General features: G+C 42.8%; 1 protein-coding gene across 1 annotated transcript in view; it reads right to left on the reverse strand.

Annotated features, from left to right (window-relative positions):
* Positions 1 to 25,524, reverse strand: part of LOC136873743 (neurexin 1) — a 491,540-nt gene that overhangs the window by 422,821 nt on the left and 43,195 nt on the right. Inside the window, exon 3 of the mRNA XM_068227470.1 lies at positions 7,880 to 8,046. Within this exon, the coding sequence (XP_068083571.1) occupies positions 7,880 to 8,046 (167 nt within the window). The remainder of the gene's footprint in view (positions 1 to 7,879; positions 8,047 to 25,524) is intronic.

Here is a 25,524-nt window from a genome sequence, read left to right on the forward strand (position 1 = left end):
AGTGACATCTGTTTGTAAACGAATAAGGGTAAAAAATCTCCAGGATGAGGAAATTGGACAGATGTACATGGATATGATTAGTGAGAAGTTTCTAACATTGGACAGAAAGTAGGTTCAGGATATACAAAGAAAATTAGTGGCATACAGGGATGCTGTAGTAGAAACAGCAAGGGAATGCCTAGGAACAACTGTCTGTAAAGATGGGAAAAGACGAACATCTTGGTGGAATGATAAAGTGAGAGCAGCTTGTAAACGTAAAAAGAAGGCTTATCAGAAATGGCTCCAAACAAGGGCCGATAAAGACTGGGAATTGTACGTAGATAAAAGAAACAGAGCGAAACAAGTAGTTGTTGAATCCAAAAAGAAGTCTTGTGAACATTTTGGTAATAACCTGGAAAGGCTAGGTCAAGCAGCAGGGAAACCTTTCTGGACAGAAATAAAGAATCTTAGTAAGGGATGGAAGAAGGAAATGAACAGTGTTTGGGTAATTCAGGTGAACTCATAATAGATCCCAGGGAATCACCGGAGAGGTGGAGGGAATATTTTGAACATCTTCTCAATGTAAAAGGAAATCATCCTGGAGGTGTTGTGAACAGCGAAGCTCATGGGGAGGAAGAAAATTATGTTGGTGAAATTATGCTTGAGGAAGTGGAAAGGATGGTAAATAAAATCCATTGTCATAAAGCGGCAGCAACAGATGAAATTAGACCTGAAATGGTGAAGTGTAGTGCGAATACAGGGATGAAATAGCTTCATAGAGTAGTAAGATTAGCATGGAGTGTTGGTAAGGTACCTTCCGATTGGACAAACAGTCTCAATCGAGTAAGCAGTGAGGACGGATGTGCTGAGTGTGTGCTGAAGTATGGGGATAGCGCTAGAGCTCTATCGAGTGAGGATTGGGAGTTGGCAATGCAGGAGGAAGAAGAAAACGGACTTGAGTAAGAGGATGAAGGGTGAGGAAGTAGGGGTGACGACAGTGCTGCTGGAGGCGGTGGTGCTATCAGCGCTGCTCATAATAGGTGGAGTGGAGTTAAACCCAGGGCCCGGCACAGGCCCAGGCCCGATTGGACAAAAGCAATAATTGCACCTACCTACAAGCAAGGGAATAGGAAAGATTGCAACAGTTATCGAGGTATCTCATTTATTAGTATACCAGGCAAAGTATTCACTGGAATCTTGGGAGGGAGGGTGCGATCAGTGGTTGAGAGGAAGTTGGATGAAAACCAGTGTGGTTTCTGACCACAGAGGGGCTGTCAGGATCAGATTTTCAGTATGCGCCAGGTAATTGAAAAATGTTATTGAGACGAATAGGCAGTTGTGTTTATGTTTCGTAGACCTAGATAAAGCATATGACAGGGTACCTAGGGATAAGATTTTCGCCATACTGGAATTAGGTGTAGATTATTAAAATCAATCAAAGGCATTTATGTCGACAACTGGCCTGCAGTGAGAATTGATGGTACAATGAGTTCTTTGCTCAGGGTACTTACAGGGGTTAGACAAAGCTGTAATCTTTCCCCTTTGCTGTTCGTAGTTTACATGGATCATCTGCTGAAAGGTATAAAGTGGGAGGTAGGGATTCAGTTAAGATGGAAATATAGTAAGCAGTCTGACCTATGCTGACGACTTGGTCTTAATGTCAGATTGTGCCGAAAGCCTGCAGTCTAATTTCCTGGTACTTGAAAATAGGTGCAATGAGTATGGTATTAAAATTAATCTTTTGATGACTAAAGTGATGTCAGTAGGTAAGAAATTCAACAGAACTGAATGTCAGATTGGTGATACAAAGCTGGAACAGGTAGATAATTTTATTTAGGTTGTGTGTTCTCCTAGGATTGTACTATAGTAAGTGAGATTGAATCAAGGTGTAAAGCTAATGCAGTGAGCTCACATTTGCGATCAACAGTGTTCTTTAAGAAGGAAGTCAGCTCCCGGACGAACTTCTTTTTACATCGGTCTGTTTTCAGACCAACTTTACTTTACGAGAGCGAAAGCTGGGTGGACTCAGGATATCTTATTCATAAGTTAGAAATAACAAAGTAGCGAGAATGTTTGCTGGTACAAACAGGTGGGGATAATGGCAAGTATCTAAGTTAGGAATTAACTCGATGGATGAAGCTGTACGCATAAACCGACGTCAGTGGTGGGGTCATGCGAGGCGAATGGAGGAGGATTGGTTACCTAGGAGAATAATGGACTCTGTTATGGAGGGTAAGAGAAATAGAGGGAGATTAAGACGACGATGTTTAGACTCAGTTCCTAACGATTTAAAGATAAGAGGTATAGAACTAAATGAGGCCACAGCTCTAGTTGCAAATCGAGTATTGTGGCGACGTTTAGTAAATTCACAGAGGGTTTCAGACTGAGCGCTGAAAGGAATAACGGTCTATAATGATAATGTATGTATGTATGTATGAATGTAAGCATGTATGTTATTACCTAAGAGAGCGGCCGTTGTACTCCAGACAGCTCACGAATACGCGCTTTCAGAAGAATTCCCCGTACAGAAATTCACGGGATTTTTGAACAAGTTCTAACCTCCTAAAGTGAATACAGCAACAATGAATATGTAGCTTTACATATTTTTTAAATTTTATGGAGCTATTGCCAGCCTAGTGCAGCTCTTGTAATGCAGAACCTCTGACGAGGGGGTTGACATCAGCCGTGTATAGGAAAACTGCGTATTAGTGTGTTGGAAGACAGTATTGTGCGTAGTGTATGAATTGCAGTGATGTTGGGACTCCAAAAACACTCATTCCCAGTGATAAGAGAATTAGCCATTTGAGATAAAAATTCTCAACAAGATTGCCCCAGGGGTTCGTACCTTGGGAGCGTAGCAAACACGGGATCATTAGCTGAGTCCTGGCAATGCTTCTACTTGTGTCAGGTTTCTGAATTTCATCTAACCTGTCCGACCTCCTCTGACCAACTCTTGTTTTCTTCTGATCCGACCATATTACAGCATTTTAGGCCTAGGGTGTCGTTCATTTTCACGCCCTTCGTGGTCCTTGTCTTTCTTTTACCTTCTTTTTTCGAACTATGTAAAGTAGTAAAGAGGGTAAGGGTAAGGGTGTATTCTGCACGAAGGCAGGTCCGAACCTCCGCAGAGGTGTGGCTGAGCCGGAGTTTACGTACGCTAGGGTGGCCAGTTCCTTTCCGCTCCTCCATTCCCTTACCCCCCACCAACACCGCGTGGCAACCCATCCAGATCTTGACACGCCGAATGTTGCTTAACTTCGGAGATCTCGTGTGTTCCGGTGTTTCAGCGCGGCTATGCCCGTTGGCTGTAAAGTAGTCTTAATCGATAATTAAGTGAAAATTATTAATACTGCTGCTAATACGAATATTTCACAATTTCTGTGTAACCCGCATTCACAGTGGATTTAAGTTTCTCATTTGACGTCGAATTTCCAGTGTGTCGGTGTGTCTGCATTTCTGGTTTTCAAATAGGAATTCCTTTCTAAATAGCGCCCAACTTCTTAGATATGCGTTATTCATCTTAAGTAGAAAATATAAATAACTGCATGGTTCTTAATTCCAGACGAAAATAGAAAATATTTCATACAGTGGAGATTGTAGGTCTCATAATGTACTACTCCGAAAATTCGGCCATGAGTGAGGAAAGGTGAACAACGTTATTTAAATACAAGGGCCACACGCAAGCCTCGTATCACGCTACACCTATACTCGTGATAGGAACTGCAGGCCTTCATTATGATTACCTAAGTAACGGGGTTAAAGAATTTGTCAACGTCACCATCACGATTGGTTCTCGCGATAATGAAGGCTCTCGACCCGCCAACGCCCTCATCCAATTTCCATCAAGACATTGCTGGTCCTAACGTAACTATTTTATACCTATAATAAAATAATTGTAATATTTGCTCATTGTGCGAATAACTCTAGGACTTAAAGCCCAAGAATCGAATACAATTTCTGTTTACAAACAAAATACCATCCTCGAAATGTATCATAGTTTTAGGTCCTTCTCGGTATACGTGGCTGGCTTCGTGGCTTTCTGAACCGCTTCTTGGCCTTCAGGCTTTGGGGGTCTTGATTCTATTCCCGGCCGGTTCATGGGGCTTAAATCGCCAACGGTCTCTTGTCTACACTACTTGGTGTTTGCGCTGTCCTCAGCATTCCTGAGGCTCATACACAACACGGCCCACCTCCTCACCACCACGCACTTTACTACGCACGGCAGACATCACCCGCTCTCGTCGGAGGGTCTACACAAGAAGGGTTGCACTAGGCTGGTAATAGCTACACGAAATGATTACTTCAAAATTCATAGTGTAAGTTCAAGTCACCAAGTTTAAAAAAAAACATGGTCGCTCAAGTAACTTTGAAAAGTCAAGGTTACTAGTTTTCATTGTCGTCACGTGTAGAGATAAATGCACCCAGTCCAGCGTAATCGCTGAAGAGGAACCCCCTGTGAGTGGGAGCGGCAGAATAACACCCACGTTATCCCCTGCTTGTCGTAAGAGGTGACTTAAAGGGGCCGCAGGGGCTCTTAACTTGGGAGTGTGGGTTGACGACCATGGGGCTTTGAGCTGAGTTCTGGCATTGCTTACAGATACTTGTGCCAGGCTCCTCACTTTCACATATTATATCCTACCTCCCTTTGTCAACTCTTATTTTTTCCGACCCCGACGGTGTTAGAGCACTCGAGGCCTCGGTAATTTTTCATTTTCAGGCACTTTGTGGCCTTTGCATTTCTTGGGCCGATACCTTGATTTTTCGAAATGTCTAATCCCTTCTATTTTTTCCTTATGATTAGTGTTATATAGAGGATGGTGGTCTTGTTGCACTTCCCCTTAAAACAATAATCACCACTACCACCATCGCTGAAGAAGCTCACAATTTGTAAGTGCACAGTAATAGACATTATTTCAGGTACCGGTACTTGTGACAGATTCCTCTCATTCTACTGTGGTAGAACTGAAAAAGTTATTTATTTATTTGTTTGTTTATTTCACACAATAGGACTTGGTGCCTCAATCATAGTGGCAACTACGTTATAAAAACTACAATTAACATCTAAACTATATTCTAATTTTATCCAACCTAATCAGCTATAATATAAAATATCAAAATATTTTTCTAAAAAAGAAAGAGCCTTATGGTGAAAAACAGACGGTAAAGTATAACGACAAAATAAATGATGCAATTCCCGTACAAGTATAATATTACAGAACTTCACCTTAAAATACATAGTTATATTTTCCCTATTTTTATGAATTAATACAATTCACACAATTCATCTTCATTATCATCTTCATTAGGTTCTGCTTCCATAAGATGTATATAGATTACGGGAATGTAATGATTATAAATTTTAATTCAAGAAGTAAAATAGAGCAAAACTCTTATATTTTGTAAAAGCTATCGATTACAAGTAAAAATTACTACTAAATACATATTTGTTACAAGTAATTCGATTTTAATTTTGCTCAATTACTTCCCATCTTTAGTGATAATATGTCCTGCAAAATCTTGTGTAATAGCTGTAGAAATGACTGCTATTTGTAAAGTATTTTATTGCTGCAACTTTTTCGGTGCTGAGCACATCGTTTTCAATATACTCGTTTGCTGACTGATGTGTATGAAGAACGTCTGAGATTCTATACTTGACCTAGAAGTGGATGCGATTCTTTATTATTCAGAGGCTTGTCAAAGTTTAATACTTGTGAGTATAGAAATGTATGGTAATATAAACTTTTATGGGAGCTATTGGGTGTAACTGTTCCTAGAACTTCTAGTGGTTCCTGGTGTTTTGATGTTTGGCAAAATATTTGACGAGCCATGGCCAATCCAATTTTTACTGAAGATGTGTGAAGAAAACGTACAGCATTTTCACGTCTATAAACAGAAATGGCAGTGTATAAATATAATTTTTGTGCAATCCGCTAATCAAAGAGTTACGAGCATGAAACAAGCACCATAGAGTTATTAAATTATTATTCCCTTAGTTTCTAGATGCCGTGATATCAGGAAATTTATTCCACTCTATTACCTTTAGACACGTGAAACATGGTTTGATGATTACACACTTTGTCATAAACTCACATTAAAATTCAGGAGGCAACTCTGATTCGTGCTTCTATCATTATCTGAGCAAAGTCCGTTGAATAAACCTCGATTAATGAGAGATAATAATAATAATAATAATAATAATAATAATAATAATAATAATAATATATGATTTGAGGGCGTCAGTTCACAGTGTCCAACGTACAAGACAAAAATGTTGAAGTACTATGCTATTATAAAATGCTTATTAATAGGGTCCGGCACCATAGCTAAATTGTTAGCGTGCTGATCCTTGGTCCAAGGGATTCCGGGTTCGATTCCCGGCTGGGTTAATTCAGATAATTCGGGGACTGTGTATGTCGCCTTTAGCATTAGAAAACATGATAGGTAGTGTGCCATTCTCACAGTCGCGCGGGTCGTCTATCAGGCGTCAACTCGAAAAACCTGCACCATGCCTCTTTGGAGGTCACACGCCATTATTAAAATTGGGTAAAGTCGGTGCATATGTCATAATGAGAAACTATACATTGTGTAAAGTATGGAAGAGTGGATTGAAAAACGGTAAAATATGAATTTTGTACATAATAATTGTACAGTCGCTAAAAAAAAAACCCGAGTTAAATGGTACTGTATAGGTTCTCCATTAGTATACTTTTCTCAGAAACAATTGAACCTACAGATATAATGCTCCTTGTGGGTACCCACAGGGGCTGTATCTACATGGGACGCGAATTATATTTTTATAATCATTTGATAATTAAAGTTACGTGCAGTAGGGAAGAAGTGAAGTCATACTATAAACATTTTCACAAGAAGTTTGATCATCGATCTAAGAATTATAGATAGGGAAGCTATATTAACCATGATTTACAATAGTTTTACCCATGGTAAGTAGCAAATTGGGCAACGAGATTTTTTCAGTGACTTCTATTCTGCCACCGGTTTTTCTGCCTTATTCCAATAGGCACACATCGGGGAAAGATCCTTCGCAGATATTTCACAACAGATAGTGCATGTTCTTGTTCATCCCCCGTGTCTTTCTGTAAGCACCCACATGAGTGCAGTTTTTGGGATCCCCTCATTATCCATCCGCAGAACATGAGCAGCAAATCGTAGTCTTCTTTCGGCAACGATTTGTAGAAACTGCCAAGACTACTTTAGCCCAGGACTTCTTCATTCGTAATGCCATCATGGTAGCTTCCTTTCAAGATTCGTCTGAGGCTATGAAAGACGGTGAGCTTACGCGGTGATTTCGCTGACCTCACATGCATATAGAGACATCAGTATAGTAACAGACGTATAAAGCTGGAACTTCATGGTTGTGGAAAGTGGCGTTGACAGCCAAATGCAGCTCATACGTAGGAAGAATGGGGTGGCTTTTCCAGTTCTGCTGTTGATATAGACTTCCGCGTTGTTGTTGCTGGAAATAATACTCTCGAGGTACGTGGATCAATCAACATCTTGCAGCCTGCGCTGTTGTACTGTATGAGTTAGGTAACTTAGGGGAATTTATATGCATGATACGAATTTAAAGTGCAAAAAATATGAAGGCGAAGGATTAATTTGAGCATAACTAATTCCGGAGTCGCAATAAAGACTGGATAGAAGAAAAGTCTCGGTTTTAATGTGTATCATGACTAGTACCCTAAAAACGTAACGAGTGCGAATAAATTGGATCTGATATAGGACCATTAGAGATGACCTTGTTTGCAATCCCAGGTCTATTTAATTAATTTATCGGTTATTAATGATATTCTAGTTCTATTTGTCGATGCACCTGTTAAGTGAGTTCAATGGAACCAAAGTGAGTGATCATATGTTAAAGTACACATTGATTTGAACTTACCTCCTGAACCTTCCGATGAACTGTTACTTTGTGCCACTGATTATCGTCAAAGCGAACTCGGTTAGGCTTTATCTGCATCTGCATTTCCATCTTCCCGTTTCCGAGGTTCATGGTCAACGTCACACCACCATCCTTGAGGGCCAGGTTCAGGTAGTCGTAACTGTGACCTGTAACATATTAAAACATGTTCATGTAAACTAGGTTCAAGTTGACCTGAAACGAATTAATAATTGCTAAAAGGTAGAACAACTAGTCAACCATTCTCTCGTAACGTGAATAAAAAATGAAGTAGATGAAATGTCGTATGGCATTTTTAGTGCCGGGATATCCCAGGACGGGTTCGGCTCGCCAGGTGCAGGTCTTTCTATTTGACTCCTTTAGGCGACCTGCGCGTAATGATGAGGATGAAATGATGATTACAACACATACACCCAGCCCCCGTGCCGTTGGAATTAACCAATTAAGGTTAAAATCCCGACCCGGCCGGGAATCGAACCCGGGACCCTCTGAACCGAAGGCCAGTTCGCTTACCGTTCAGACAACGAGTCGGACAATGAAGTAAATGAAAAAACGTGAACGATATAAATTCAATTGTTAGACACTTATTGGACAATAAAAAGAGAAGCAAGCAATCTGACACAGTACAGTGGGAAGGAAGTGCCCTTATTAAGGTAGAGCACCAGCATCTGCCTGGTGTAAAATCGAAAACCACGGACCACCAACTTTAGGGGTTCGAACACACTATCTCCAGAATGCAAGCTCACAGCTGCGCGACCTCAATCCCACGGCCAACTCGCTCGATTATTATTATTATTATTATTATTATTATTATTATTATTATTATTATTATTATTATTATTATTATTATTATTATAGTGGGTTCGAGGCCCACTGTCAGTAACCCTGAAGAGAGATTTCCCATTTTTTTAAACTTTCAAAAATAAATACACATCCTAATATCAATTATGAGCCCATCGTTACACTTCATTTCTGTGAAAACGGCACATCAATAGCACCTTCCATTTCAGAAATATTTGGAGTGTAAGTTTTAAGTGCTTCGCCCTGTGTATCTTATATACAGAGTATAATGGCGCGTGGCCTCCGAAGAGGCATAAGGAGGTTTTTTGAACTGACGTATATTCACGACTTGTACGTCTGTGAGGATGGGCGCCTGCCTGTAATGAAGTCTCTTACTGAAGACGACACACATACAGTTCTAGAGCCAGAGGAATTAACCAATGAAGGCTAAAATCTCCGATCCAGCCACGAATTGAACCTGGGACCCGCTGGACCAAAAGCCAACACGCTAATCATTTAACCAAGGAGCCGGACAAACTCATGTCCTCGTTCCGAGACGGTGTAGCTCTTTTCAGGCACACCCCAAATAAAAGTGAGCTGAATGCACCATTATAACTACATACGAGCCCTGCTGTTATTCTTAAATCTTTAACAGTGCCTAAAATCGAGCCCCCCGTGCGTGTAGAGGCGCGCGGCTGTGAGCTTGCATCCGGGAGATAGTAGGTTCGAATCCCACTATCGGCAGCCCTGAAGATGGTTTTCCGTGGTTTCCCATTTTCACACCAGGCAAATGCTGGGGCTGTACCTTAATTAAGGCCACGGCCGCTTCCTTCCAACTCCTAGGCCTTTCCTATCCCATCGTCGCCATAAGACCTATCTGTGTCGGTGCGACGTAAAGCCCCTAGCAAAAAAAAAAAAAAAAAAAAAAAAATCGAGCCCAGACCTCCGAAAACGGCAGCTAATAGCACTGATCTTTACGCTACGGAGGTGGACGTGTACAGGTGAAAAAGAATGTTGTACTGCGATCATATGGGATAGCAGAGAATGATATTTGCAAGTCATACTTGAAAATCTTTTTATTTTTCGGATATAATGTAGGTACTGTGATGGTAGGTTGTAAAACACAAAACTTTTATGTAAGGTAGGTAATAGAGTAGATAAGGATGCGCAGCGCAGTTTAGTGGTTTATTTCTGTCTGCTATGAGTTACAGCAGAAGCAATGACAAGCGATCTGTTGTGACAAACACAACCCACCTGGACAAAGGTCAGAGTAGTAAAGTGAATCACAAGCATACGAACTGGTTGATGTTTACAAACACTCGTTGTTTGTCACAGACACCCTGGCAGTCACCCTGTGCCACGCGTGTGACATCCTTCTGGCTAATAACAGAACGTTGACAGGCGTGCCATATTGTAGGGAATATACTTCTTATACACCACTCACGTTTTCAGTATAACTTTCTCTTACATCCTGCACAGCGTTGACATCAGGAAGGGCATTGGTGTGGTAAGTCATTAAATGAAAACTGCAAGTTGCTGGCACACTCGGTAAAAGTATAGGCCTACTACATGGAAAGGAAGGGGACGTGAGCTGATCTACATGGACATAATTTGTTTTACAATTTGTTTTACGTCACACCGACACAGATAAGTATTGTGGTGACAAGGGGATGGGAAAGGCCTAGGAGTGCGAAAGAAGCGGCCGTGGCCTTAATTAAGGTACGGACCCAGCATTTGCCTAGTTTGAAAATGAGAAACCACGAACACCATTTTCAGGGCTGCTGACAGTTGGGCTCAAACCCAGTATATCCCGGATGCACGCTCACAGCTGCGCGCCCCTAACCGCAAGGCAAAGTCACCAGGTATGGACAGAATTTCGCAGCATTCGTCTTGAAATGAGGTGAGAATTAAGGGAAGAACATTTCTAATTTCTGTTTCTAATAAGCAAGTGTATGACAGATTGGGAAGAGCAACAGCGATAGTCTGTAGGCCAAGATGGTGGCCACTACTCAAAGACCTAACATATTTCGTAATATATTGAACCCTCCAGATATGTGTGCAATGTTGTCTCCTATACTACTGAAGTACTGAAATGGATAGTAAGATTCGTCAGTTTTGAAATGTATGACAATTTGCATACATGAATTTATTTATAAAGCAAGCAATTTTTGAGTATTGCATGACTAATAATGTCCAGTTCTCACAGGATGAGTAGTTTGCGGGGAATGTTAATCAATGAGTTGAAATGAAATGTCGTATGGCTTTTAGTGCCGGGATATCCCAGGGCGGGTTCGGTTTGCCAGGTGCAGGTCTTTCTATTTGACTCCCGTAGGCGACCTGCGCGTCGTGATGAGGATGAAATGATGATGAAGACAACACATACACCCTGCCCCCGTGACATTGGAATTAACCAATTAAGGTTAAAATCCATGACCCGGTCGGGAATCGAACCCTGGACCCTCTGAACTGAAGGCCAGTACGCTGACCAGTCAGCCAACGAGTTGGACATCAATGAGATTATCATGTTAGAAATGTCGATTGTTGACTACGGGAACCTGAGATGTCTCTGAAATTACTTTCAGTCGATGTTTTTTTCCTATTTTGATTAGCATATATTCCTTGGCTCCCATGGATAACGCTTCCTCTCTTCCGCCGCTATCAGTGTTGTGTTTGCGAGGCTTAGCGTACCTTATTTTCGCCGACCTGCGTGGTTTAGACGGTAGATTGCTGGCCTTCTGCCCCTCAAGATGACCTGTTTGATCCCTGTTCAGTCCAGTAGTATTTAAATGCTCAAATGCGTTAGCTTCGTTTCAGTCGATTTATTGGTAGGTTAAAGAACTCCTAAACAAGGACGTTTTTGAAAACTGTAAAGCTGATTATTTGGACGAAAAGCCAAATAACATAATTTGCTTCTCATTTCGCTTTCTTTACCTCTTGTAGTAGTCCGACTCGTTGGCTGAATGGTCAGCGTACTGGCCTTCGGTTCAGACGGTTCCGGGTTCGATTCCCGGCCGGGTCGGGGATTTTAACCCTCATTGGTTAATTACAATGGCCCGGGGGCTGGGTGTTTGTGCTGTTCCCAACATTCCTGCAACTCACACACCACACATAACACTATCCTCCACCACAATAACACGCAGTTACCTACATATGGCGGATGCCGCCCACCCTCAATGGAGGGTCTGCCTACAAGGGCTGCACTCGGCTAGAAATAGCCACACGAAATTATTATTTTTTACCTCTTGTAGTGGGGAGCCTGAATTGCTGACTACAGGTCACGTAGCAGAGTCTGGCATTACTTCCAACTGCGTGCTTTCCTCTCCTACCTGCCTTCGTCAATTCTTCTTCTCTTCCGATTCTGACGTTTTCAGGCTTCTGTGGTTTACGGAGTCTTCCGTACCCACGGCCATCATGATCCTCTTCTTCGAAGAATCGAATCTTTTTCCCTTTATTCTGTGATCAGAGGTAAAGAGTGTTGTGGTATTTCCCCTTAACACTATAAAGCGTCCACTTCCGTAGCGTAATCGTTAGCACCATTAGCTGCTGTTCTGAAAGGCCTGGGTTCAATTCCCGGTAGTGCCAGAGATTTCAAAATGGCAGGAGGGATGGTAAGTAGTTAAAATACCACTAGGGATGTGCCTGAAAAGAGCTGTACCGGGCGAGTTGGCCGTGCGGTTAGGGGCGCGTAGCTGTGAGCTTGCTTCCTGGGAATAGTGGGTTCGAACTCCAGGCACATTTTGGGGCTGTACCTTAATTAAAGCCACGGCATTTCCTAATCCCATCATCGCCATAAGATCTATCTGTGTCGATGCGACGTAAAGCAAATTGTAAAAATAAGACGAGCTGCACCACCTTGATATGAGGACACGAGTTTACTATATACACGATCACTCACCACACTGGGAAATGACTTTTCATTTCGGAAGCTGCTCCGTGTCTAAATGGTTAGCTTGCTGGCCATTGGTCACAGGAGCCTCGGGTTTGATTCCCGGCAGGTTAGAGAATTTAAACCATAATTGGTTAATTTCGCTGGCACGGGGGCTGGGTTTATGTGTCGTCTTCATCATCATTTCATCCTCATCACGACGCGCAGGTCGCCTGCGGGAGTCAAATCAAAAGACCTGCATCTGGCGAGCCGAACTTGTCCTCGGATACTTCCGGCACTAAAAGCCATACGCCATTTCATTTCGGAAGCTAGTGACGCAGTCACTTACATAATCCACAAACACACTGCAGGTGAGAGAATAAGTAAATATGTACACACAGCATCCTGATTGTTTTCGATGCAATGCAGCAGCAAAATATGATTTAGGCCAACACAAAACGGGTTGGAGTTTCTCTTCTGTCCATTCCACCACCTTCTTTTCTTCTATATTTCCTGCTCCACGGCTGAATTGTGAGCATCTTGTTCTTAGGTCCTCAAGACCCTAGGTCCTATTCCCGGCAGGGAAACGGTTAATTCCATCGGCTCGGGGACTTGGTATTTCGTCGTCTCCAACATTATTACAACTCTCACATCACATACAACACTTTCCTCCATCACACTAACATGCAATTTCTCGTAAACAATAGATGCCCGCCACCTTCATGGAGAACCTATCTTACAAGGACTGCACTAGGAGAGCAGTAGCCACATATTATTATTATTATTATTATTATTATTATTATTATTATTATTATTATTATTATTATTATTTCCTTTCTCTACTCTTGTAATTACCGGACGCGATGGTCAGATTTCGGCTACACGTGTACTCTTAATAGCCCTGGCTTTGGAGGAATCCCTTTTTTGCGGTTGAGGCATGATAAATGTGATTGCATGCAGTGATCAGCTCCCGCTGATTGAGTTTATGTCGTAATGAATTCCCTTCGCTGCAATTAGCCTTGGCCTTTTGTGGCCAAACTCTATTTCCTTGGTCGGCACGAGCTTTCATTGATTAGCAGCAATCTCATTACTCCACGGGCTACTATATTGTAAAATATCTACATTCAATTACTTCCGCTAACAGACAAGCATTTTTCTCACAAATTACCCACGTCTATTCATCTATGGGCGTGATTCAACACATTTGTTTTAGACGTAATAGTCACATTGATTTGACTAACTACTGTGCTGCCTACCAGGTGGATCACCTATCAAAGTTTTTCCCATTCTTTTCGGAACGTCACATATGAGGTGGTTCCCCTAGATCCAGATCAATATGTGTACGAATGAAAGTTACAGTAAAATATGCTGAATTACTCCTAATCTAATAAGGAAGTGTTACGGAGTAATCCACGATAATCTCGACAGAATTTTCAGGTTAGTATAATAATGGTTCTAGGGCAGTAGGCCTATGCGTAAGTTATTACGTTTCGCAACTGACTGTTGTTCCCGATGCAGTGATCGGAAGCTGGGGTGGGGGGAACTTGTAACATATATATATATTCAAAAGCTATTTATTCGGGGTGTCGACCTAAGAAGGTCTTTTGCCCCTACTTTGCACTATATGTTGTGAACCTGCGTGTATTTTGAAATGGTGGAAGTGTAAAGTGTTGAATGTGAGGAAAGGAACACTAAGGACGACACAAACACCAGTCCCCAGGCCAGGGATGTTAATCACTTACAATTAAAAACCCCTGACCCGGCCGGTAATCGAACCGCGGGCCGCCGGGTGACAGGCGGACGCGTTGACCCCAACACCGCGGGGCTGAACTGTAACATAAATACTGAAGATGCCGATAAAATATATAACAGAATTATTTAAACGTTATATTTTTGCTATGGGCTTTACGTCGCACCGACACAGATAGGTCTTATGGCGACGATGGGATAGGAAAGGCCTAGGAGTTGGAAGGAAGCGGCCGTGGCCTTAATTAAGGTACAGCCCCAGCATTTGCCTGGTGTGAAAATGGAAAACCACGGAAAACCATTTTCAGGGCTGCCGATAGTGGAATTCGAACCTACTATCTCCCGGATGCAAGCTCATAGCCGCGCGCCTCTACGCGCACGGCCAACTCGCTCGGTAAACGTTATATTGGAATCCGCCTTGTCAATACACTTATTAATGAAATAAAACTATATATTTAACCATAACCATACTTATATAGTTTTCTTTCATTAATAAGTGTATTGACAAGGTGGATTCAAATATAACTATTTTAAATAGTTCTGTAATACATTTCAGACTAGTCAATATGGATCAAACAACCATATTATCCTATCATGGTTACGTTTATCAACAGATGCCGATATATGTTTGAGAAATCGAAAGTGACATGTGTATACAAAACATATATACAGGGTGTCCCAGGAGAAATGGTCAACATTCAGCGATATGACAGGGGCGATCATTTGAAGCAAAAAAGCCTCCATATCGACATATGCTCTATTCGGAATGGTTTTCGAGATAGGACACATTTAATGTACACTGGTTTTTAGGCCAGTGGCGCGCACGTATGTGTCTTACCCACCCAACTTCTTCGACGTTTTATTCTAGCCCAACCTACCCCGTTGCTTTCTGCCTCTTTGCTCTGGATGTCTTTCTGCCATTAAACCCCGTTGGAATGAAATGAAATAGCGTATGGTTTTTAGTGCCGGGTTGTGTCCGAGGACTTCGGCTCGCCAGGTGCAGGTCTTTTAATTTGATATCCATAGGCGACCTGCGCGTCATGATGAGGATATACACGATACACACACCTAGTCCCCGTCCCGGGGGAATTAACCAATTATGGTTAAAATTCCAGACCCTGCCGGGAATCGAACCCCGGATCCCTCTGACCAAAGGCCAGCACGCTAACCATTTAGCCATGGAGCCGGACAACTAGCCCGTTGAACCCGTAGTTGTCCATTTTGTATTGTGAGTGAAGTAGTGCGAGGGACTGAGAGCGTATCAGAGAGAAGCATCACCTAATTGTGTTTGTACACGTGCTGGCTAGAATGCCACACATCTACACATATGAAGATTATGCAGATGCGGTGTATGTATGGTATTGCTCCTGTTGCTATAGAGGAGTACCATCGGCGCTTTCCGAAACGTCGAATTGTTGATCGTGCTTACCAAAGTTTTCAGCACATTGCGTAAAACATGTATTCTTCTAAAGTTTCCATTTTGCTTCTAAAGTGTAGTTCAACAACCAATGCAGAAAAGCAACATATTGTTGTAGCGTAGTGCTACTACCAGCACACGGCGATTTAATGCACGTATGGGTGTTCCACGAACACGTGTATGGCGAACATTGTACCCATTTCAAAACATCAAAGAGGTAGGGCGGGTAAGAGACGTACGTGAACGCCACTAGCCTAAAAACAAATGTACTTTAAATTTATATCTCGGAAACCATTCGGAATAGAGCACATGTCCATATGATTTTTTTTTTTTTGCTTCAAATGGTCGTTCCTATCATATCCCTGAATATTGACCCTTCGTCTTGGGACACCCCGTTTGATATACAGGAGGTTATCAAAACACAACGGCGAAACTTCAAGAACGAATTACTCATCTAGATATCAATATAAAGGTAAGGTAAGGGTTGTTCTGCCCGAAGGCACGTCCGAACCTCCGCAGAGGTGTTCCTGAGCCGGAGTTTATGTGCGGTAGGGTGGCTAGTTCCTTTCCGCTCCTCCATTCCCTTACCCCCCACCAACAGCGCGTTGCAACCCATCCAACTCCTGACCACACCCAATGTTGCTTAACTTCGGAGATCTCACGGGAGCCGGTGTTTTAACACGGCTACGGCCGTTGGCTATATCGATATAAAAAGGGCATGAAAATCGATATCCAAAATGCATAATTACAGAGTTATCCGATCTTTCAGTACGGACAGTACAATCCGACACATTCGACACTCACTGTTACACTGAATACGTGTGTAACGCCAGCTGGAATACTCCCGTCACGCATCAGATGAGACGTCTAAAGTAACCTTCTCCTGCCTGAATACGGGCTCCATTTCTTCTTGGTTCGACCCCAACTGTCGGCAGCTCTGAAAATGGTTTTCCGTGGATTCCCATTTTCACACCAGGAAAATGCTGGGGCTTTACCTTAATTAAGGCCACAGCCGCTTCCTTACCACTCCTAGCCCTTTCCTGTGCCATCGTCGCGACCTATCTGTGTCGGTGCGACGTAAAAGCAACTAGCAAAAAACCTTTCGTCTTCGCATTGAGTGCCGAACATGATCAAAAATCCCAGGTGTAATGCGTATTGTTGGACAGGCTACTTTAATAATATACATTCGGAGAGCATTATCAACAGCATTCGTATACAGGACAGATTTTACGTGTCCGGAAAGGTAAACGTTCAGGGGATCCAAATCAGGAAATAGTGGTGGCAAAGTAAAGGTGGAATAACTCCTCTGCAGTTATGTGCTTCCGTACCTATGTTGTCGTACCCTTTCTTTCTTCTCTGCACATGAGGAATCCATTCTTCAAATTTGGCCGTTGAGTTTCAATACACCCTGTAATGCCGTCGGTTTGTATCATTCTGAGGTTGTTTCAATCTCATATGGTGGAGAATGCATAACGTGGTAATATGTTTAACATAATATGAGCCGGTTTCGCTGTAAAGCACACGCCAGGCTGAGTAGCTCGGGTGGTAGAGCTCTGGGCTTCTGAGGTTAACTTAACGAGATCGATCCCGGCTCAGTGGTGTTTGAAGGTGCTCAAATAGGTCCTCAAATAGGTCCTCAAATAGGTTCGTGTTGCTAGATTTACTAGCATATCAAAAAGCTCTTGCGGGCCAACATTCCGCAACCTCGGCCTCTCCGAAAACCGTAAAAGTAGTTTGAACCCTTTGAGTATTACGGGTGCAGTAAACACGCAAGATCATCACGAGGAAAACACACTCGAATGCACAGTAACAAACCCTCGCAATACTTTTCTCGAGGTTGCACACAATATTTTTATGAACACATAAAACTAGTCTCAGTATTCCTGACAAAAACGCACAACAACGAGGTCGACACACTTTCTATCAAAGACTAACATTACAGGTACCGCAGAGTTCTGAGAGGGTGGCTCTACTGCGAGCCGCACAGTTGGTAAGTGCGAACTCTCCCGAAGTTTCAGCCTTTTTCCAAGGGCTATGGACGGTTACGAAACGTAACATTTTGTGTATTTGGACCCGCTACCATTATCTTTTTAAAAACAATTTTTCTTTACGTCGCACCGACACAGATAGGCCTTGCGACAACGATGGCTAAATTTAGACAAAAATAATGATAGTGGGTCCAAATATACAAAATGTTACATTTCGCAACCATTCATAGCCCTTGGAACAAGATGTGAAGTGTTCAAAAGGATGGTGCTAAATGCTCAATTTAACACGATGCGGTTACTGATAGCTATGGACAAGGAACGTGTTAGCGCTACTGATAGGGCAATTGGGAGCATGGAAATGTTGGCAGGATACAAGACAAAAAGTACAAAGAAAAATCCGGAGGAGGTGTTGGCTGAAGATGACGGTAAGTCATCACACACTGCTGGAATATACTAAACGTTTATATCGTATTTTATCGCTTGATTCCCTTAAATATACTTTTTGTTAAATAAAGTGTACTTTTTCCCAGGGAATACTCAGTATAGACTGCTGTTTGGAGAAAGTTAGTGACTCAGAAGCATTGGTCTTAAACACGCCCAAATCAGAGGACGAGTGGAAGAGCAGAACCATAATAAGTGATATAAATTGCGGAGACATGGCGTGCACGTAGGCCCAGCAGTGCCCTCCTGTGTGTGACCGGCCAGGGCAGTGTTACGTAACGCTCAGTCGTTGCGGAGCCGTCATACGAAGTGGAAACGTGTACCCAAGTGCCACTATGTCTCCGCCTTCATCACAGGGCGGAATATCAGCATGTGAGTGCCTTTGAACGGGGCAGAATGATCGGGCTCCGGGAGGTGAGTCTGTCGTTCCGTGACATTGCGAATCGTACAAGGCACGCTGCTTCAACAGTGGGGCGTATGTGGAACCAGTGGAGAGAAGTAATAATAATAATGTTATTTGCTTTACGTTCCACTAACTACTCTTTTACGGTTTTCGGAGATGCCGAAGTGCCGGAATGTAGTCCCGCAGGAGTTCTTTTACGTGCCGGTAAATCTACCGACACGAGGCTGACTTATTTGAGCACCTTCAGATACCACCGGACTGAGCCAGGATCGAACCTGTCAAGTTGGGGTCAGAAGGCCAGCGCCTTAACCGCCTGAACCACTGAGCCCGGCGGTGGAGAGAAGAGGGCCGTACACAGCACCAATAGGGTACTTACTGGACGACACAATGTGACCACAGCGTGAGATGACCGCCATATTCTCCGCTTGGCCGTAACGGACAGAACAGCTTCGTGCACACTGTTGGCTCGACGTTGGAGCACTGCAACGGATGTGGACATGTCTGAATCGACGGTTTGACGCGCCGTCTTCTGAGGGCTGGACTGGTGGCATGAATGCCATGCCATTGCGTCGGCTTCCATTGACCAGCTACCAGCGTTAGACGCCGCTGTGGTAAACGCAATCGTGTAGACTGTATCGTTGAGCGGCATAGCGGACAAACGTCAGTTGTGATAGTTTGGGATGCCATTGCCTATAGCATGCGATCTCGCCTCCTACGTCTTGAGGGCAATCTGAACCGCTACCGATACGTCGGGGAGATTTTACAGCCCGAGGTACTACCCCTCTTGCAGGCCGTTCCACACGCCATATTCCAGCAATACCATGCCCGGTCGCATGTGGTGAGGAATATTCAAGCCTTCTTCAAAGAACGACGGGTATAACTGCTTCATTGGCCTGCGTGTTCGCCTGACATGTTACCTATCGATCATGTCTGGGAGAGGCCTATGGTCGGTCGGCAACTTGCTCGTTCAGGTCCTCCTGCAGCTACTGTTGATGGTTTGTGTACGCGCCTACAAACCGCGTGGCAGAGTATTCCCCAGCAGCATATTCAGGCGCTCTTTGATTCCATGCCATGACGTCGTGCAGCGCGTGGTGGCGCTACGCCGTATTGAAGTTCCACAGTCACCGTGCATGTACAGGTCTGTAATTGTAATCATTTGTGTCTTGTCACGTCCCTAATCTGTGGAATAAATTACACTGTGTTCACAACTCTCGGTTTTGGTGTTTCACTTTCTCCAAACAGCAGTGTATTTGTTCCATGTTATCAGCTATAATTATCGTCATCCTCTACTGAATAACGCGAATAAACACGTCCGAAATATGAAATATTTATATTAAAAAAAGTGTGCCAGAAAAATTATGCAAGATTATTATAAAAGAAAAATCATACATTGTGAAGAAACGTACCGTATATGCTTAAATAGCCTTCATTAAGTTAGGCCATTCTATTGTATTCTATTGTAACCTTTAAAAACCATTCTCTGTGTATTCTGTTTTAGAACTGGCTATATAGAATTGGCAGGAGTCCCTTATTACTCTACATGAGAATATGAGTCAAAGAGATAAGAAACTAGATGTGAAACCAATATAATTGAGAATCGCTACACTGCGCGTGTCAGTGTCGTAACATGATATTACCTTTCTGCTACAATGCTATCACTTCAATTGCCTGAACATGCAAAATAATTGCTATTCGTTTCAACAAGGGAAATCAGAACATTAATTTGATATTTTGACTGTTATATAATATTAAAGTAATTAAAATTAGTTTAGCTCTGGGAAATTATTGGTTATCAAGTTCCGCAAACAGTATTTAGAAACATGATATGAATGATATCTGCGGATATTATTTTAGGTAACTCTCATTAAACCTATACACACATTTGCGTTACGTTATATATGACAACTTAGATTTTCACGGCCGGCATCTCAATGATAACAGAAGGTTCTTGGGCTTATGGGCCGCGATGCAGTTGGATATAACTCCTTAAAAATGCCGAATGTAGGTTTCGGTGTCCACCTCCTTATTGTGAAGGCTCGAAAAAGGACAACAATGGCTGCTACATCTAGGACTATCTGACATCTCTGCGGAAAATTCTGTGCTTCCCGTATTTGGCTGTTCAGTCACCTACTGTCTCACAGATGAAGAGGAATTCTGATTGGAAGACCAATCTACTCGTTTTCGAGTATCTGCTATTGATGATTGATTGTGAAGGCTAGCGCAATTAGCTTCCATCCTCGGATGGACGGGTTTGATTGCAGGTAGTGTCAGGAATTTAAAATCGCCACACGTTTGGAAAAGTACATGCAGCGCACCTCCTTCGGGTAAACATCAAGTGTCTCAAGATATATATTTTACATGCCGACGTAGTACGATATAGAATGTGAAATGGACTACATCCCACAAACTCTGCTGGGTTTGAACTTGCGATCTTGGGACCTGCAAACCTAAACTCTATCACTGATCCACAGAGGGCTTTTCACGAGTTAGATGATACATTTATATGTTGGATAAAATGTGTAATATAATGTGATGATAACCTAATGATAGTAAACGGTGCGGCTATATTGTTATACTGACCTCACACGTGACCACACGGTCATTTCTCTGATATATAATCGCATTTTTCAAGCCAATGGGGGAACGTAAATGAACTGCTGATCATACTGCAAATATATTTCAGCTCTGTGTATCTGATAAGAGGTAGCGGCCGCTGATCAAGTCACCGTCGGTCCTGGCTCTCGTATGTATTTTTTGTACAAGTGCTTTACGTCGCACCGACACAGATAGGTCTTATGGAGACGATGGGATAGGAAAGAGCTAGGAGTCGGAAGGAAGCGGTCGTGTTCTGGTATGAAAATTGGAGAACACGGAAAAACATCTTCAGGGTTGCCGACAGTGGGGCTCGAACCCACTATCTCCCAAATACTGGATGCTGATCGCAATTAACCGACTGAAGCTATCGAGCTCGGTCCTCGTACTTATAGGGCCTAAAGTAATTGGGACATGTATTCTTTGAAGAAAAATTGATAATATTCATATTTGTTGTTTTTTATCATGTAGAGGCAGCCAACGAAATTCGTTTTAAAAGCATTATGAAGGAACTTCTTCAGAAATTATATAAAATTGTAACCCGTAAATAAGGGGTACAACGGATGGTCAGTAATACATTAGTCTCAATGACGTTAAAATTATCTCTACCTAAGCATCCATCACGAAGGAGCTTCTAAGATTTTGCAATAGTTACATCGATATGATCATGAACTTGTCTAAGTGAGATTCGTTATCCTAAAATACACTCATGTTCCTAATAACCAGAACACCTTGAAAGACTATAGATAGGATGTTCACATTCACAGGACATGTGCATTAGTATGTTCTGAACGACCGGGTGAGTTGGCAGTGCGGTTAGGAGCGCAAGGCTATGAGCTTGCATCCGGGAGATATTGGGTTCGAATCCCATTTCGGCAGCCCTGAAAGTGGTTTTCCGTGGTTTTCCGTGGTTTCCCAATTTCACACCAGGCAAATCCTGGGGCTGTACCTTAATTAAAGCCACGGCCGCTTCCTTCCAACACCTTGGCCTTTTCTTATCCCATCGTCGCCGTAAGACCTATCTGTGTCGGTGCGACGTAAAGCCACTAGCAAAAAAACAACATGTTCTGAAGAAATGATTAGCATTTGAACCATGTCGGCCCTCAGGTTCAAGGTCCATATCGATATCTCGGCACTTGACCACCGACTGGTAAAATGTGCCTGCGGATCTCGTTGTCGCTATAAACCGAAGGTACTGGATCAGTGTGACTTGAGCAGACGTGCAGGATGCCTCGCTGACGTATGCGAGAACCGTACTGTCTAATGAGTGAGTTTGAAAGAGGGCGCATTATTGGCATGAGGGAACGCAATGCATCTATCCGGGAAATTGCTGCTCGTGTGGGACGAAGTGTGTCGGCAGTGCAACGGGTGTATGCAGAATGCTTCACAGAAAGCCGTAGGTGATGAAGAGATGAGTCTGGTCGCACCACCCAGACAACCCCCCGAGAAGATCGACACCTCATCCGAATGGCATTGCAGGACAGATCTGCGTTCTCCTCGACTCTGGAGCAACAGTGGAACAGTGTTACACGTCATACAACATCAGGAGTGACAGTCCGTCGCCGCTTATTACTTCTGGGTTACCGACGCGTCGTCCACTTCTCCGCCTACCTTTGACTAATGTGCATAAATATGCTAGACCGCAATGGAGTATGTAACGACGTCACTGGGGGCAGGAATGGAAGCAGATAGTGTTTTCTGACGAATCCATGTTCTGTTTGTTTGGAAATAATGGCCGCATTTTGGTTCACCGCAGACAGGGTGAGAAGCATCACATTGATTGCATTCACACAACACGTACTGTGCCAACTCAAGGCCTTATGGTACAACCTCAAATCACAGTTGGTGCGTGTCCAGAGCACTGTGACTAGTTTGACCTACGTGAATGACATCCTGTGGCCCGTAGCCATACCCTTTCTGCACGACACCCCAGACGCCATATTTCAGCAGGACAATGCGCAACTACATGTTGCTACACGAACAAGTGCCTTCTTATTGTCACAGAATGTCAGACTGTTCCCCTGGCCCACCCGATCACCGGATTTGTCACTAATAAAAAATGTGTGGGAAATGGTGAAAGGACAGATGCGGTGCTGTGACCCAATGCCAACCATCAAAGATGAGCTGTGGAACCAGGTGAATGCTGTATGGATGGCTATACACCAGGACGCCATTCGCGCTTTATACACGTCGATGCCCTCATAAATGGAACAAGTTATCTGTGACCATGTTGCCTACTAGGCAACAGGACACATGCTGAACCTAGGTAACTGAAATGCTTATCGTTTCTGCAGAGCATACTGATGAACATGGCCTGTGAATATGAATTTCCTATCTCTAGTCTTTCAAAGTGTTATGTTTTTTATGAACATGAGTGTAGTTACCTATGTTGACTTATTTTAAATAAAATACAGGCCTGGTGATGACAGGATGTAATTAAACTAAAATGTTAATTTAACAAAAGGCTTCAGGAGGAACGAGATACAAACAAATAATTTAATTACTTGTCTCACATCCGTGGTATGATATGATTTATACATTTAATTAAAATTAAAATCATGCATCTGTGAAGAGGCTGCCTGGCCGAGGCGGTAAAGGCGTGCTCGGTTCGCCCGGAAGGACGTGGGTTCGAATCCCTGTCAGGAAGTCGTAAAATTTAAGAAACGAGATTTCCACTTCCGGAGGTGCATATGGCCCTGGGGTTCACTCCGCCTACGCCAAAAATGAGTACCAGGTTAATTCCTGGGGGCAAAGGCGGCCGGGCGTAGAGCTAACCACTCTACCCCATCACGTGCCGCGGTTAACAATGGTGGAAGCCTTTACCTTCCACTCCTCCAAGGGCCTTCATGGCCTGTATGGAGGTGACTTTGTGTTTTTTTACATCTGTGACATCGACTGAAAATTTAATGTACTTGCTGAGTGCTTTATATCCTGGAAATAAGAAAAGCACCCATGAATATGCGTAGTTTTGTATAAACGACGAGATCTGAACAGGTGCGATGAAACTGGAAATCCAAGCTTCGAACAATGATGCAATGGCAGTCTTCTTAGAAAGCATTTACCAAAACTATCTCGAAAAATACAGATGTCAACCCTACTAATAGGTTCCGCATTATGCAAGAGAAATGTTACTTCCTTGTACTTCTTACACGATGAATAATAATAATAATAATAATAATAATAATAATAATAATAATAATAATAATAATAATAATAATAATAGGTCTACATAGGTCCGTCCTAGGACTACATGTTTCAGAGGTAATCTTATCACGTTTACGTCATCGGACCGGGGGGAAAGCTGTACTGCGAACCTCTGATTTCGAATGGTCAACTACGCTTCGAACAGCTGTAGCGAGTGCACAGCTCATCTGATCGGAGGAATTCTGGTATCAGTTTTTACGTAAACGAACAGAATAACTAACACAATAACCAATAAAGATGCATAGTGCTTTCCTAATAAAAATGTACATTTTACTTACAGGTTAGAAGCCAAATCGGCCATCTGAACAATGAAATATCAATTTCGGCGCCCATGCCAGGTATCGATAGAAAGTTGTCTCTGAGCCCGACATGATAGTACTACATAGTCTGACCTGTGACTTTTAGATTCGAAGTTGAATTTGGTAGAAAATGCGAGAATGTATTAAGTTGCTTTCTATAGAATTCTCACTATAAATCCCGACTCATGACGTGTCTATCATTAAATAGAGATTCTTATGCCTGACACAATGGTACCATTACGATTTACTTAGGACAATTACTGTAGAAGTTACATGGTTTTAGACTTCCATAAGCAAACGTTCCGACTAGTACGGTGTAATTAGCCATTTGTGTCTCTAGGTGACCAGTCAAACAATTTAGTTCACAACGGTATGGAAATGCTCGCGTTGTGTAATTCACCATCCGTGCTGATAGGCGACATGCCAGAAAAGTTAGTTCACAATAAATAAACAGTGTAAAATTGTGGTAAATAAAACTATTAAAAATGCAATAGCCAAGAAACGTAAATAACAAACGCACAAAAAGTCATAAAATATTTATACACACACAACTGCAAGTGCGTGACGTCATATGCCATCGTGGACTCCGACACCCTCCCTATGCTTTGCGGAGATTTCATGTCAATATCATCACTAAACACGAATTCTTGACATTCGTCAAAGACACCTTCAACCCAGAGTAAGCTAGTCCTGACGACTTTGAAAAGCACTTGCGTGGATCTCGCATTCGCCAGACACATCACCCCCGAGAGTCTGTGCGTCATATTCTACTTCTCGTACCATCACCTGATAACTCAATCGTTTCCACACCACCGCTGCACTCCCGTTAAATGCCATTAACAAATAAATTGATGCTGTCAAACTCACACAGTGTCTCATTTTCTCCCACCGC

This window comes from Anabrus simplex, chromosome 1 (genome assembly GCF_040414725.1).
Source record: "Anabrus simplex isolate iqAnaSimp1 chromosome 1, ASM4041472v1, whole genome shotgun sequence".
NCBI lineage: Eukaryota > Metazoa > Arthropoda > Insecta > Orthoptera > Tettigoniidae > Anabrus > Anabrus simplex.